This window comes from Peromyscus californicus, unplaced genomic scaffold (assembly GCF_007827085.1).
Source record: "Peromyscus californicus insignis strain IS unplaced genomic scaffold, ASM782708v3 Scaffold_2__1_contigs__length_46816999, whole genome shotgun sequence".
Classification (NCBI taxonomy): domain Eukaryota; kingdom Metazoa; phylum Chordata; class Mammalia; order Rodentia; family Cricetidae; genus Peromyscus; species Peromyscus californicus.
In genome coordinates, this window is record NW_026294540.1 from 11609450 (window position 1) to 11626288 (window position 16839).

At 47.9% G+C, this 16839-nt stretch overlaps 1 protein-coding gene, 1 non-coding gene and 1 pseudogene across 2 annotated transcripts; 2 read left to right on the forward strand and 1 right to left on the reverse strand.

The window, feature by feature from the left end:
* Positions 1-495: 495 nt before the first annotated feature.
* On the reverse strand, positions 496-2113 carry LOC128120737 (pre-mRNA-processing factor 17-like; annotated as a pseudogene).
* A 9669-nt stretch (positions 2114-11782) lies between these two features.
* On the forward strand, positions 11783-16477 carry Rpl6 (ribosomal protein L6). The gene is made up of 7 exons (XM_052755236.1): positions 11783-11800; positions 12627-12875; positions 12962-13063; positions 13949-14092; positions 14756-14804; positions 15949-16133; positions 16284-16477. The coding sequence occupies exons 2-7, from the start codon at positions 12627-12629 to the stop codon at positions 16434-16436; spliced, it is 882 nt and encodes a 293-aa protein (XP_052611196.1). The 5' UTR covers positions 11783-11800; the 3' UTR covers positions 16437-16477.
* On the forward strand, positions 12226-12359 carry LOC128121151 (small nucleolar RNA SNORA42/SNORA80 family). Its single transcript, XR_008222094.1, has one exon. It is a non-coding gene; the product is annotated as a small nucleolar RNA SNORA42/SNORA80 family (small nucleolar RNA).
* Positions 16478-16839: the final 362 nt, after the last annotated feature.

Consider the following 16839-nt stretch of genomic DNA (forward strand, 5'->3'; position numbering starts at 1 on the left):
AACTCACTCTGTAGACCAGGCTGGCCTCGAACTCACAGAGATCTGCCTGGCTCTGCCTCCCTAGTGCTGGAATTAAAGGTGTGTGCCACCACTGCCCAGCCTGTCATTCTTCATATAAATAACATCTATAAAGAACAAAATGAAGCCGGGCAGTGGTGGCGCACACCTTTAATCCCAGCACTGGGGAGGCAGAGTCAGGCGGATCTCTGTGAGTTCGAGGCCAGCCTGGTCTACAGAGTGTGTTCCAGGACAGGCACCAAAGCTACACAGAGAAAAACCCCGTCTGGAAGAAGAAAAAAAAAAGAACAAAATGAAGTTGCCAATGAACTTCCATGAGGCACATTTATAACACTCTTAACAAAAACCATGGGTCAACTTCATAAGGCCATACATGAAAAGAGTACTTCTAAACCAAATTGTCATCCAACACATTTTATTAATTAGTTAAATATGACACTGGATCAAAAATGGTCCCAGATTGTGAAAGGACTAATCTCATGAATCCCACAATTTAATGAGGCCATCCCAACCACACGTGATGACCGTGGACGCTTCATGTGGGTGCCACACCGCACCTATGCACACTTCGTTGTGGGCTTTAACCCGACTGTAGAGTTTGGTGGTCTTCCAGTCCCAAATGTTCAAGTTTCCATTTCCGTCTCCTGAAATCACATAGCTCATGTCTGGTGAGAAGTCTATCTGACAAGTGTAGCCTGCTACCATATGGCCCTTAAAATTTTTCTTTCTATTTAATCTGAATCTGTTCTGTGCTCCAGAAATGAAGATTTGGTTATCCATTGACTGGCCTGCTAGCCATTTCCCATTTGGAGACAAAGTCACCGCAGGCATCGAGTGCATTGGGCTCTGCCATGCACTTGAAATCCACAGGGATATCCCATTCCCAAACTCTTAGACTCTTATCATCAGATGTACTCACAAATCTTCGATTCTCATCAACAAAAACAATGGTGTTGACGGCTCCCAAATGCCAATCATATTCCTGAACAATCTCTCCACTGCGGATATCCCACTGCACGATCTTTTTGTCAGACGCCCCAGCCACAAAGAGATTTTGCTTGTCTTCATTGGGATTGAACTTGACACATTTTATAGGGTACTTTTCCGTTTGTAAATCCTAGTATACATTGTCCCGTCTCCGTGTCCCAGAGTTTCAGGCACCTGTCATAGGCCGCACTGAGGAACTGTGTTCCTGCAGTGTTGAAGCAGATGTCCCTCACAGCTTTACTGTGACCAGTAAATGTTCTCAGACGCCGGTGCCGGTCTCCATAAACTTCCCATAGCTTAATTTTACAGTCCATGGAACAAGACAGCATCAAATGTCCAGAAAGAGGAAACAGCCTAACCGCATTGACACCCTGTGTGTGTCCGGACCACACATGAATTTGTTTTTTTGGGAAGATAACATTTTTCGGGTGACACAGATGATCGAAGATTAACACCAACATCCCGAGGCATGCGCAGGTAGGACCTGCCTTGATAGTCATACACTTCGTTACCGTGAAAGATTGTCTTCTCCTCCCCAGGTCTCTCCTCTTCCTGTTTGCCTTTTCTCTGCCTCTTTGCTGTGATTTCATCCAACTCCTTTCGTTCTTCTGAAGGTTTGGCTACATCTTTTTCATCCACATATTTTGCCCACGGTCCCAAGAAACCATCAATGTGAGATGCATCCTCTTCTTTGAACCTTTTCCTCTTTTCTGTTTTCTTCTGACCAGTTTCAAACACAGTTAAACCTCGATTCTTTTTCAACTTCTTCCGCAGAACCAATATGTTTAGCAGACACTAGCATAGGAGCAGCCATTTGCTGTGTTCTCCAGGGATTTTCTGGTCCAAACTCAGGAGCAAACATGGCCTCATATTGTTCTTTAACAGCAGAATCAAGGTGAACTCCAGTCTCCAAATCTTCCTTAACCGCCACCTCCGGAGCCAAGTCCACTGCCACTGTCAGAGAGGGCTTGGCTGAAGGCGATTTGGTCAAGTGCATGAGAGAGTCGGCGCCTGGCAGCAGACACTGACTGCCCTCACTGTCCGAGTCAGATTCGGACCCTGAACCCGAACCCTATGAAGTGGCTAGAGCTGTCATTGCAGCAGACATGACTGCAACAGATCCTCTCTGTCTTACAGTAAAAACCTGGAGCAAGATATCAAGGCAAAGGCTGAAAGATCAGAGAAGCAGAGCAGCCAGCCACCAGATAGTTCTTACCTCGCCAACCCCTCAGACAAAAGGGGCTGAGCTCCTGTCTCCCCCCACCTTATATTCCTCTCTCCACCCTGCCATATCACTTCCTGTCTCCACCTCCCAAGTGCTGGGATGAAAGGCATGAGCCTCCACCACCTGGCTCTGTTTTTCTTTTAGACAGATTCAGCCTCATGTAGCCCAGGGTGGCCTTGAACTCCTGATCTTCCTGCTTCCACCTCCCTAGTGCTGGGATTAAAGGTGTGAGCCACTGCCGCCTGGCAGACATTCTAGTCTTCCCCCCGCACCCCGGAGCTGAGGACCGAACCCAGGGCCTTGCACTTGCTAGGCAAGCGCTCTACCACTGAGCTAAATCCCCAACCCCTATTTTTTTTTTTAGGGATTTATTTATTTATTATGTACACAGTATTCTGCCTGCAGGCCAGAAGAGGGCACCATATCTCATCATAGATGGTTGTGAGACACCATGTGGTTGCTGGGAATTAAATTCAGGACTTGTGGAAGAGCAGCCAGTACTCTTAACTTCTGAGCTATCTCTCCAGTACCCATTCTAGTCTTAAAGACTAACTGAGAGTCCTCTCTGAACAGAGATTCACGTGTTAGACTGAGCCTTTGCCCCGGCCTCCTCCCCGCAAAAAGATGGCAAATCTAAGTTCACTTTTTTTTTTTTTTTTTTTTTTTTTTTCTGAGACAGAGTTTCTCTGTAGCTTTGGAGCCTATCCTGGAACTTGCTCTGTAGACCATCGCCCAGCCCCTAAACTCACACTTATCATTCAGTCCTGGGTAGGGAGAACTGATGTCTTTGGCTTGTCAGTATGGCTGTTACCCAGCCCCTGAGCCTCCTACCTCACAGAGCTCAGCTAATCTTCAAGCCAACAGTGGTGAGCCACTGAACCCTCACTGTTCCGAATCTGACTTCTGAGTCTAAAAGTCAAACTCCCAACTTAACCAGGGCCCCGCTAAAAGTGGGGCCATCTTCCCAGAGCCACCTTTCTGCTTTGTAACACAACAATTCTAGAGAGTTGTGCCCAGTTCTGGCCGTGTTCTTGGCTTACACAGGGGCATGCACACTGGGTTGGAAGTCTCACGGTGTGGGAGAAGCTGTGCTGCCTTTTCTCACACGTTCTTGGCTTACCTACCTTGGAGCTGAGGGGACAGGTCTACAGTATCCAGAGCTGTCAGCTGCAGTTGAGACTTGGAGACTGAGGATGTTCAAATAGATTAGTCAAGCCATTTCTATAGTGGAGCCATGAACACTAACAGTGTTATAAACCACACATCCTGCCTCAGGGGGCAGTTGCCTTTAAGCCCCCCAGAATCCACCCCCCTGCTCACATTTCCGGTTAGGTCTGACTGAGCACAGGTGAAAGTCATCACTTCAAATTATCTCTTGCATGCTGGAGAGATGGCTCAGCGGTTAAGAGCACTGTCTGCTCTTCCAGAGGTCCTGAGTTCAATTCCCAGCAACCACACGGTGGCTCACAACCATCTGTAATGAGATCTGACACGCAGGCAGAACACTGTATACATAATAAATAGATAAATCTTTTTAAAAATTATCTCCTGCTCCTATGACAATGGTCCAACTTCCATCAACCACCTGGTCAAAGTGGCTGAAAGAACCCAGCTTTGATGTTGCTTGTAGTTCCTTAGGATAGCCTATGACTATGGGGATCCCTATACTGGGTGTGTGCTGTGTCCCCTTTGGGTCAGAATGTGTGTGTGGGGGGGAGTACTTGTCCTAGACTATGTCCATCACTGGAAAAACCCCCACTGTAGTAAGGTCCCCAAACAGAACAAAATGTTAAATACTTGAGTCAACATGTTAAGGTGAATTTCACCATTCCGTGTTGTATCCAAAACCACATCTATGCTACAGAAACTGAAGTTCTCAAAGATCCTCAAGAGAAACTCTACGTTGTTGCTGTCCTATGCTTAGACTCTACCAGTTTTTCAGTATCCTGATTTGCTTAAGAACTCTAGAGAGCAGTATTGAAGACAGGGGGACCCAACCCTGACTTCAGGTGAGCCCCACTTTCCCTGTATGTAGGGTAAAAACCTGACGGTTCATGGCAGACCGGCCACTGTGGTTCCCTGCACCAGTGGCAGACATTATTAATCCATCACCGCGCTTAGTCCATAGAAAGCTTTTGCTTGGATGTATACAGTCCTCTGTAGTTCTGGCAGCTTCCAAGTGTTCAAGAAGTTTAGTACTTATGGTCTCGTGATCTGGTCCTTACTTGGGAAAGTGGCTCTGCTTGGGTCACCCAAGTGGCTTTTATGTGGTCAGTCTTCTTGCCCGGAGAGAGCTGTGGTGGGGAATTGAAGGTCTGTGGTCACACTTGTCTCTAGTCAAGTTCAGTGTGGATGGGGTTGAGAGCTCAAGACAAAGGCAAAGTTGCCCAGGGCTCAAGGATCCAAGTTTTGGAGATTGTAGGCTGTACAACTAATAGGAACCCTAGTGTCTTCTAGTCTCTGCAACTAAGCCTTGAGAGCACTAGCCTTGACCTTCCAGGCAGGTGATCAGGCTGGGTTCTACCAACCCTTGTGTTTAACCTCTGAAGACTTGAACTCCTCCCTGGGAATGCCTACTCACCCTCCACATTGGCCCAGTGACAAACCCAAAAGTGTCATTCCACCAGTGCTCAACCTGGGGAAAAAACGAGGTTATTGGGGGCTGGCTTAAACACGTGGGGTAAGGGACCAACTATGGAAGTGTGACCGCAAACAGCCACACTTGCAAAGCCTTAACCCGACATGGATGGCTTCCTCATGCCATACAGATGGAAGCTTTCTTCAATTCCTGTAGCTAGAGTTTTCCTGCCTGGCCCACAGTCAGGACAAATCTCTCTCACCTGCCAGTCCCACAGCCACTCAGACCCGACCAAGTAAACACAGAGACTTATATTGGTTACAAACTGTATGGCCATGGCAGGCTTCTTGCTAACTGTTCTTACAGCTTAAATTAATCCATTTCTATAAATCTATACCTTGCCACGTAGCTCGTGGCTTACCTGCATCTTCACATGCTGTTTGTCATCGTGGCGGCTGGCAGTGTCTCTCTGACTCAGTCTTCTACTTCCCAGCTTTATTCTCCTCCTTGTCCCGCCTATACTTCCTGCCTGGCCACTGGCCAATCAGTGATTTATTTATTGACCAATCAGCAATACACTTGACATACAGACCATCCCACAGCAAATTCCCCTTTCCCCAGCTTCAGTACCTCCAGGGAGCTTAGTACCTCTAGGGAATCTACCCATACAACTGGAGCAGAATTGCATACCAAGGCTGGCTAGAGCAGCTAGAACCTCAGGTGAGGCACCAAAGACCGCCTCCACCCCTTCCTATGAGTGAATGTCAACGGTCCACAGGCCTGACCCTGACCGTGTCCTTGCAAGCAGGCACCTTAGATTTTTGGATGTAGGTTGAAAGTTGCAGGGGGTTTTTGCTTAGGACCTCACGCTACGAACTTTCTACTGACAGGAACAGCCTGTCTCAGGCTTTGTTGTGTGTGGCATGTGCCCATGACCAGTGTTCTGGGTGAAGAGTTGAGTGTGGTTTGTGACTTAACCTTCTGAGGTTAAGTGTGTCAAAGTTCTTCCACGGAGACCTCCATCTTGTAATTTTTGCTTGTCAGCCCTTTGGAGATGCAATCACTAGTGACAGTAGTTGATACCTCAGAACCTGTTCTGGTCTGTCCCAGGTCTCTAACCCTGAGGATCATGATACCCTTGGTGATGGCATTCAGGAACTGGTTCTTCAAGCACTGCTCTCCTTGGAGGGAGGGTCTAATTCTATTTATTTTTTATTTTTTATTTTTTATTTTTTTTATTTTTCCAGACAGGGTTTCTCTGTGTAGCTTTGCGCCTTTCTTGGATCTTGCTCTGTAGACCAGGCTGGCCTCGAACTCACAAAGATCCGCCTGCCTCTGCCTCCTGAGTTCCGGGATTAAAGGCGTGAGCCACCATCACCGGCTAATTCTATAGACTTGTTACAGCTTTTAAGCTGGGCATGGTGGTGTTTGCCTTTAATCTCGGCACTCAGAAGGTAGAGGCAGGTTGGATCTGAGTTCAAGACCAAGCCTGGTCTATACAGACTCAAAAATCAAATCGCTGAAACATCAGACGATTCATTTAAGTCTGCATTTCACATCTAAATTTGAGATGCCAGACGCAAAGAGAAAAACTCCTCACTAGTCAGAGCTGGCCTCAATCAAGGGCCTGGTACTGACTTCCTTAAATGCTATCAGTCTTGAAGCTGTGAAGATTATCTTAGATAATCAAAAAACTCGAAATGTTTCCCCAACCCAATGAAGCCTGGAAACGTTAAGAGTTACCTTAAAGGGCCGGGCGGTGGTGGTGCACGCCTTTAATCCCAGCACTCGGGAGGCAGAGCCAGGAGGATCTCTGTGACGAGGCCAGCCTGGGCTACCAAGTGAGTTCCAGGAAAGGCGCAAAGCTACACAGAGAAACCCTGTCTTGAAAAAACCAAAAAAAAAAATAGTTACATTAAAAAAAAAAAGAGTTACATCAATATGCCACACAGCATTGACACCTGAAGACTTGAGTTCTTGAGGTGGGAGGAGCCGTGACACTTAATCTACCTAGCATGTTCTAGATGGGTACAAAAGACATCAGTGGAGGTGACAACTTTTGAAGAGCAGCAGGCATGAAAAGTACAGGGGAAAGTATTGGACTTGATGATGACTGACCTGGATCTGACAAGAATGCCACCTGCATCCGCACTCGGGTCCCAAAGCAATCCACTGTCAAACCCAGGAAACTGTTCTGCCCTTGGGATGTGAGCTGCAAGGCAGGGAAGTGAGAACACCTAAACTTGGGAGGTGGGGTACCTAGGACAGCGGTCCCACCCTTTGGGGGAACTGCCAGTCACATCTAGGGAGACGAGAGGGAAGAACATGCAGCCTTTTTGGTACTCCAAAGAACTTCGCAGCTGTAGTTGGGCTAAAGGTCTGTCCTGCTGGGCTTTAATTAGAGGAAACATACAAGGAACTTTCTAGACATAGATACAGACTCCAGAGCAAGAGTACTCGTCCAGCCTCGCAGTCATGGTTTGATTGTACCTCTGGGTACCTCCATCGGGGAGGAATGGCTCATGTCTGCTCATTAGTGGGAACAAGATGAGGTACTACATGAAATCTGTGTCCTGGACCATAACTTAGAGGCTAACAACCAGGACATGAAAGTACATGGATAGAAAGGCTGGTGTGGAACATTCGCTTACTTGTGTGTATGTGGGACAGATTAAAACACCATAAACTCCTGCAAGCTAATGAGGACAGATGATCGGCACCATGGATGGGACCTGCCAGCCTATCATGGGACTTCAGGATAATCCGAGCCCTTCTGAAGCACATCCCACCCCACCCCCTTAATTTCCTCCTCTAGTTGAAAAGCAGCTGGCGAGGAAATGGAAGCAGCCCTGTGCACCTCCAAGGCCACAAAGGGACTGAGCAAATGTAAAAAATCATAGTACTATTTGTCCTGATCAGTGGGCCTGAACAAGTGGCTCCTGAGCTTGCCTGGTTGGTCATCTCTGACCTGCATTCTCCCTCAGGCCTGTCCAGTGCAGGTATGTCTATGGGAAGGTAAAGGACTGTTGTAGGCAGAATATTATTTTCAGGTGTGTTGCTTTTGTTTATGTTGCATTTGTTTAACTCTGTGAAGCTGTGTTACTGTGCCTGTCTAAAACACCTGACAGCCTAATAAAGAGCTGAACAGCCAATAGCAAGGCAAGAGAGAGAAGTAGGTGGGGCCGGCAGGCAGAGAGGATAAAAAGAGGAGAAATCTGGGACGAGGGGATTCAATCTCATGTAGCCCAAGGTGGCCTTGAACTCCTGATATTCCTGCTTCCTCCTCCCCAGTGCTGGGATTAAAGATGTGTGCCACCACTACCTGACCTCTATGGTTAACTAGTGGCTAGCTCCACCATCTGATCTCCAGGCAAGCTTTGTTAGAGCACAAACAAAATATCACAGCTACACCTTCTGTTTACAGGTAGTCATTGTTGGATTAGCTGGACCACAGTCCGTAAGCCATTCTAATAAATCCCCTTTCTTTATATATAGATTCATTTTATAAGTTCTGTTAATTTAGAGAACCCTGACTAATACACTGCCCTTTCAGAAGACCTGGGTTTAGTTCCCAGCATCCACATGGTCAACTCTCAATTGCCTGTAACTCCAGTCCCAGGGCACAACACTCTCTACTGGCTTCCTGAGACTTTTGCACATATGTGGTAGGTAGCTAGCTATCTGTATTGACCTATTATCTGTCTTCCTATACATATTTATCTATATCTATCTACGTAAGTACATCGGTAGATAGATGGATAGATATACACTCAGACACACACACATAAAAATAAACAAATGAATCTAGCAAACAAACAAAATCCAGGAACCAGTCCAGTGGTTCAGTAGATGAAGGAAGTACTTGCTGCCAAGTCTGATGATCATCGTTCAATCCTCAGGACCCACAAAGTGGAAAGAGAGAGGCAACTCCCACAAGTTGTCCTCTGACCTCCACAAATGCTCTGCTTTACACAGGGCACCAGATTTGAGTCTTCTACAGGAGCAGCGAGGGCTGGGCCGTCTCTTCAGCACTCTCCTCTTCCCTTTGTTCTTTGAGACAGGATCTGACTCTGTAGAACAAGCTGGCCTTGAACTCCCAGAGATCTGCCTGCCTCTACCTCCAGAGTGCTGGGGTCAAAGGTACTGTATGTGGTGGTTCACATGTTTAATCCCAGCATTATGGGAGACAGAGGCAGGAGGGTATTTGGGAGTTTGAGGCCAGCCTGGTCCTCAATAAATGAGAAAGAGGAATTTAATAATTTTTAACCTGATAGTTGTGCATTCTGCAATACCACAACCAAACACAAGAGGGAGCTCAGTTATGCTTTTACTTCTGTATCTGATCATTACCGCTTGTCTAGGACTCCACAAGATGAGTGAAAGACTCATGTCAGACTTTTCCTCTTTCCTTCCCTCCTCCCTCCTTCTTCCCTCCCTCCCTCCCTATGTTCGGGGAAAATGGGGAGTGGGGGGTGGGGGTGGGACAGGGGGCAGGGAATGGAACTGCAGACCTTGAGACACTAGACAACTGTTCTAGCACGAGTCACTTACAGAGCCTGTTGTCCGGAGCTTCAGTGAACAACTCTGTACTTCACCCTGACATTTTCTGCAGCAACAGCTTCTGAGATCGCATACAGGTGCTGAGGGGCTGAGAGGAGGTCTTAAAGGGCAAGAGGAAGTTTGGATCCTCAGCAGTCATATACCACAGGAGGATCCGTGGAGCTTGCTGGCCTCCTAATCAACCCCCTCCAAAAAATAATGAGCTTCAGGTTCAGAAAGAGATCCTGTCTCTTCAGTATCGGATCATTCCGCGTGTCATGCAAGCAAACAGGGCACAGAATGCTAGGACAGGGTGCTTTTCTGGTCTTCACACATGCATGGGTTCCCTGCACGCTCACACACACCTTCACACATGTGCATACATCACACACGCACACTAGCTAACTAGTTAAATAATAGAATTTTCAAAAAGATGCTAACATTCCCATTCTTAAAAAAAGAGAGCAAGTGCCGGGCGGTGGTGGCGCACGCCTTTAATCCCAGCACTCGGGAGGCAGAGCCAGGCGGATCTCTGTGAGTTCGAGGCCAGCCTGGGCTACCAAGTGAGTCCCAGGAAAGGCGCAAAGCTACACAGAGAAACCCTGTCTCGAAAAACCAAAAAAAAAAAAGAGAGCAAGAGAGACAAATGTCAAAGCTTCTCCTTGAGGCTGTATCTGGACAGCAAATGATCCTCAACTGCCATAAAATACAATCACTGATAATCAGATTGAGCGGGGCATGATACTGCACTCCTTTGATCCCAGTATTTGACAGGCAGAGGCAGGCAGCTCTCTGTGCATTAGAGCCCAGCCTGGTCTACATAGAGAGACACTGTCTTGAAAAAACAAAAGTGGAGGGGGGCGGAGGGGGGCCATTGGAGAGATGGCTCAGAGGTTAAGAACACGGGCTGCTCTTCCAGAGGTCCTGAGTTCAATTCCCAGCAACCACATGGTGGCACAACCAACTATAATGAGATCTAGCGCCCTCTTCTGGTGTGCAGGCATACGTTTAGACAGAACACTGTACACGTAATAAATAAATCTTTTTGTTTGTTTGTTTCGAGACAGGGTTTATCTGTGTAGTTTTGGTGCCTGTCCTGGATCTTGCTCTGTAGACCGGGCTGACCTCGAACTCACAGAGACACAGAGATCAGCCTGGCTCTGCCTCCTGAGTGCTGGGATTAAAGGCGTGCGCGCCACCACCGCCCGGCAATAAATCTTAAAACAAACAAACAAAAACCAAAAAGGGGTCGGGGACAAAGAGACTGGCTTCTAGTCTAAGGCATGTGTCTTTCACAGCGCTTCTTTGTGGTCTCTGGTATCTTCAGGGACGTGTCACTATCATGTCGCCTTGCTTAGCCAGATGGTTTGGTGCTGAGGAAATCACAGTGACGGGCCAAGGACATGTAAAGATGCTTGCCAAAAAAAAAAACTCTTGAGTTCCATCCCATCCCTGGGACCCACATGGTGGAACAACAGAATTGATTCCTGTAAGTTGTCCTCTGATCTCCACATGCACAAAACACACACACACACACACACACACACACACACACAGAAATCCAAGTGAAAAGCTCCTACCACTAGCAACAGGTACCAGACAAATAGAAGACAGGAATTTGAGTCAGGAGTATCGCAGTTGATGTGTGTACATGTTGCTCTAAGCACTGTGAAGCAGAAAAGAGCTGTGATCTGTATGGCCGGTGTGATGACCTGAGTTGGATTCCTAGGACTCATGTGTTGGAAGCAGAGCACTGACTCCCCCAAGGTGTTCTCTAACCTCCACCTGTAGGCTGTGGTACGCACCCACCCCCACATACATAAACATGCCCATAAAATGAATAAAAATGTAATTGAAAAAACAAACAACGGTCACATATACCCTGTCGTTTATTTTTCAAAGAATACTAGCTTAGTCTAACTTTTAATAGGAACAAACACTCTTTTATTAATTTAAGGTTTTTTGGTTTTTTCGAGACAGGGTTTCCCTGTGTAGCTTTGCGCCTTTCCTGGAACTCACTTGGTAGCCCAGGCTGGCCTCGAACTCACAGAGATCCGCCTGGCTCTGCCTCCCGAGTGCTGGGATTAAAGGCGTGCGCCACCACCGCCCGGCTAATGTTTCATTTTTTTAATTACTATTTGGTGTGTGAGCGTTCACGGAGGTCAGAGGACAACTCTGTAAAGTCCGTTCTCGACTTCCCACCGCATGGGTCGCGAGGATCAAATTCTGATCATAACTTTGGAAGAAAGCGCCTTTACTCGCTGAGCCCTCTCATCCGCCCTTACCGCTTAAGGAAAAGCATTCCCCGGCCAGGGTATGTTGCAGTGCCCACGGTATAGGAAAAACTACATTTCCCATGATGTCCCACACAGGAAGGAAGTGATCTCGGACACCTCCCGTCATTGCTTATAGACCGGAAGCCGGGACCTTAGTTCTCTTTCCCATCTTGCAAGGTAGGAATGGCGGGCGTCTGCGCGAGAGCCGTTTTCGGGACCCCAATCTTGGTCCATCCGAAGGCGGGGGACGTCCGAGGGCCACCGCCCGGGGCCCGCTATGGTCGAGGTCACTCGCCAGGTCTCTCGGGAGCTTCATTTCTGTCGGCGTGGGTTGGGAGAGGGCGAAGAGCGAGCGTAGCGCCGGAGACGGCCGCCGGGCCTTACCGGGCGCCGTAGCCTGGGGAGTCTTAGAGGGTCTGTGCGGCGAGGTGCGTCCCCTCAGCCGGGGTCGGGGTTCCAGCACACTCCGCAGAGCCCGACTGAAGCGAGAAACTGCTTCCGCGGCGCCCCCCCCCCGGAAGTCGCCCGGAGAGTGCCCCTTTTGGCTTCTCGGCCGAGTCGGGGACCCCGGAGAGAGTGGACTTCCAAAGTTCCGAGCAAGTGCATGGGTTTGGATTTATGGCAGGCCCGTTGCCCTGGGCCTGTCATAGTGTCCCGTGCTAGAGCAACCCGGGGCCCCGAACCATTGCCTGGCCTCCGCCTGTAGGCTGCTGGCACTGAAGTGGGTCGCACAGTAAAAATGGGACAGCGGGCTTCATTGAAGCAAGGGGCTTCCTTGCTGGGTGGACTCTTCCAAAAACCGTCTTAGATTTTCTGGTTCACAGAGTGGAAGAATAATGAACCACTTAAGTTTTCTAGCAAAAAAAAAAAACACGAGTGGTCCTAGACGTTGACACGTGTGGCGTTTGGGAGGCAGACCTGTTGCAAGCAGCAGGTTAGGTTGGGTACTGGCTCGTTACGGGTGGTTGGTGAAAATGCCTTTATTCTTCTTTAACATCACCAGATGGCGGGTGAAAAGGGCGAAAAGCCTGACACAAAAGAGAAGAAACCTGCGGCCAAGAAGGCTGGCGGTGATGCCCCTGCCGCTGGTGCCGCCAAAAAGGGTAACCCCAAGGTTAAAAAGACCAAGAAGGGGAAGCCCCACTGCAGCCGGAACCCTGTCCTGGTTAGAGGAATCGGCAGGTACTCCCGATCTGCTATGTATTCCAGAAAGGCCTTGTACAAAAGAAAGTACTCAGCTGCCAAAACCAAGGTAAGGAAAGGAAGGAAATGCCCCACCGCCATCACACCCCAACGGTGGTTGTCTGCCGCACGCCTTGACGGCGTTTGTCTCGGCAGGTTGAAAAGAAGAAGAAAAAGGAGAAGGTCCTTGCTACTGTCACAAAGCCGGTTGGTGGTGACAAGAACGGTGGTACCCGGGTGGTGAAGCTTCGAAAAATGGTAAGAGCTGGAGGAGGTGGGAGTTGGATTTCAATTTGAGGGATGTGGAGGTGTAGATTGTGTGTGTGCGCGCGCGCGCGCCAGATTGCTGGAAGAGCTGATTCTGGGCTCTTAAGTTTGCATGGTAACTTTTGGTAGGTTGTGTTGCTTTTCTCAGGGTTAGGTGAAAGAGAAGCTATGTCAATTTGGTGTACTTAGGTATGAATTTGTCAGGCTGGGGTGTAGCTCAGGGGGGGTCCAGCACACCAGAGTTCTGGCCTCTCTGTTGCCAGCACTGCAAGTCGGGATTGTGTGAGTTAATTTAACAAGCTGGTACCGATGTCTACCTTTGTGCCGTTTGTTTTCCTTTGTGGATAAATGGATGTGAGTTGTGTTTCTACTGCTGGGATTCTGCTGAGGTAGAAGAGGTTTGACATACTTTATCTTCATGAGAAAACAAACCATGTCTTCCCCCATTGTTATTGTGCTTGAGAAAGGGTCTCAGCCTGGGCTGACATGAAATTCCCTGTTATGCTGCTTCCTCCATACCTGGCTGAAACATTCTTTCTGAAGAAGTGCTTTAGTAGAATTCAGGGCAGTGTTGGCCTGGGCACCTACACTTATGTGCACACAGAAGGACATATAAACATAATTTAAAGTGAATCTTAAGCCAGGCTTTAATCCCAGCACTCAGGAGGGGCAGGGGCAGATGGATCTCTTGAGTTCTAGGCCAGCCTGGTCTACTGAGAAACACTCTGGTTGGCTTAAGAGGGGCCATCCAAGGTATAGAGATTCCTTTTCATGTTGTTTCTGGTACTTTTTTGGGGGTTTAGGAGGCTGTATCTCTGAACTCAGCCCTCCTGGTCCAAGAAGGTTTTTTAAGTATGGTGCTTGTACTCTCTCCAGCCCAGGTATTATCCTACCGAAGATGTGCCTCGGAAACTGCTGAGCCATGGCAAAAAGCCCTTCAGTCAGCACGTGAGAAGGCTTCGGGCCAGCATCACTCCTGGGACCGTCCTGATCATCCTCACCGGGCGCCACAGGGGCAAGGTGAGCAGTGTCCACAGGGGCCTGGATCATAATAGGCTTGTTTTCTGTGGTCTGTGGGGGGATTTGTGATTTATGTTCTGAAGCAACCTCATCACTCAGCAGAGCCTGGTCCTTGCTTGCCTAGCGCATCCTGATTTTTTACCTACTGTATAGATGCTGTGTTTGGTGCTGTGTGAATTGCGTATGTGATTTGCTTCCTTAATAGATAAGCTGGACTGTATGGATAGAAATTGCCTTTTGGTGTTTTGGGGTTTTTTTTGTTTTGTTTTTTTCCAAAAAAATTTTTGAGAAGACCTCATTTAGCCCAGTCTGGGCTTGAACCCATGATCCTCTTGCTTCTACTTTCTGAGTGCTAGGTTATATGTGTGTCTTTAGACCCGAGGTTTTCAACCTGCGGGTCTTGATCCCTTTGAAGTCACCTTAAATCATCTGCGTATCAGATATTTACGTTATAGTTCATAACAGTAGCAAAGTTACAGTTATGAAGTAGCAACAGTTTTACGGTTAGGGGGTCACCAAAACATGAGGGACTGTATTAAAGGGTCCCAGAATTAGGAAGGTTGAGAGCCACTGCCTTAGACCTTTTCTTTACTGACTTTGTGTTTTGGTTAATTCAGAAGTTGGGGCTCAATTGCTAAATGTCATTTTCTGTTTGACTTCCAGAGAGTGGTTTTCCTGAAGCAGCTGGCCAGCGGCTTGCTACTTGTGACTGGTAAGAAAGAAAATCCTTAGTGTTTTCTGTTTTGGCAGGATGTCGTGGAGCCCAGGATAGCCTTGTCCTAATCCTTCTGCTTCCTAAGTGTTGAGATTGCAGATGCCAATGACTGTTCCTGTTTGAGACAAGGCTAGCCATATAGCTCCAGCTAGCCTTAGACTTTCTGCACTCCTCCTGCCTCAGCTTTTGGTTCTGTGAAATTGAGACACACCCTTAGATTTTTGTGGCAGGAAGTACATATGGAGGTCAGAGGACATTTCAGGCCTTCCTGTCCTGCTGTCTCACCAGCCACTGTTTGTTTATTTTTCTACGGCAGTCGGGTTTAATCAAAGCTGTGGCCTAGTGGGTAAATAAATGCTTGCTTGAGATCCTGAGTTTGATCCCTAGGACTTACACAGTACAAGGAGAAAGGGGACTTGTGCAAGTGGTACCCTCCTCTCCACCTGGTGTACTGTGTGTAGTGTGGCACGTGCAAATGTACTCTACACGTGTGCCAGGTAGAGAAAGCAGCAGGATCGGGACACTTGGACTCTAAGTGCTGCAGGTTTTGATAGCAATGTGACTTTTTGGCCCCATAATACGCTTGGAGCTGTACACACTGACTGGCATGGGGAGTTTGTAGACAGGTGAAATGTGAAAGATGGCTGGGTGGGGTGGAGCACACCTTTAATCCCAGTGCTCAGGAGGCAGAGACAGGCAGATCTCAAGGACAGTGGTAAGAAGAGAGAACGGTTCCAGATAAGCATAATCCATAATTTCAGCCAGTCTGTGTAAAAGATGGCCCTCTTCTCACCTGGGTCCCTTGAAAAGGCAGGGTGAGAGAAAAGCCCTGGTTTTGGAGCAGATGGCATTTTCCAAATTAGGCAGTTATGGACCCTCTGTGGATGCTGGGAATCCAATTAAGGGTCTTCTGCGAGAGTGGCCATTGCATTTAACCACTGAACCATCTTTTTAGGTCTCTGCCCCCATGCCCCAGTTAACCTTTTTATCTGTTTGAAACAGGGTCTCACTATGTAGACCAATTTGGCCTTAAACTCACCGAGATCCACCTTCTCACCATGCACAGACCGGATCTTAATTCTTCAATGTTAATTTCTTATTTTTCAAACTTGGATCCATCCAATTTAATTTTTTCCCTCAGGACCTCTTGCCCTCAACAGAGTTCCTCTGCGAAGAACACACCAGAAATTTGTCATCGCCACCTCCACAAAAGTTGACATCAGCAAAGTTAAAATCCCCAAACACCTGACTGACGCTTACTTCAAGAAGAAGCAGCTGCGCAAGCCCAGACACCAGGAGGGGGAGATCTTCGACACTGAGAAGGAGGTGAGGTTGTTGATGGCAAGAGTGACCTTAGTTATCCTTGGTCTGCTGCTCTTAGAGTGGACAAGTCCTGGGGGGGTGCTTTTATCAGTCCCTGAGAAGTAGGACTGTTTCTAGGGAGTGCTGGTTCTAAATGTTTCCTTTTCTCTGTAGAAATACGAGATTACAGAGCAGCGAAAGGCTGACCAGAAAGCTGTGGACTCGCAGATTTTGCCAAAGATCAAAGCTGTTCCTCAGCTCCAGGGCTACCTTCGATCTCAGTTCTCTCTGACGAACGGGATGTATCCCCACAAACTGGTGTTCTAAATTGCTAACAACCTAATTAAACAACTTCATGTTTCTTTGTCTTTTGTGTGTTCACGTGTTGGGTGAATACTTTAGAGGTATTCCGTATCTTCCTCTGACCAGTAAGAGGCTCTCCTACTTGTTCTGAAACCCATATGCTAGGCTGGCCATCTAGTGAGCTCCTGGGTCCTGCTGTCTATACCCCTCACCCCACTTGGTGGTGGATTTTGGGCACACACAGCCATGGCTAACTTTTACTGTGGGTGTAGTTTTACCTCTTACAGAGTGGGATTGCAGGGGGAGTGGTGTGTGTTGTGGGCCTGTCCTCACAGTTTTGGACCAGCATTCTTGGCTTTGGATTCATCTTGCTTTGTTGCAAATATTTTAATTATTTTGAGGCGGGGTTTCTTTAACTCAACAGAGA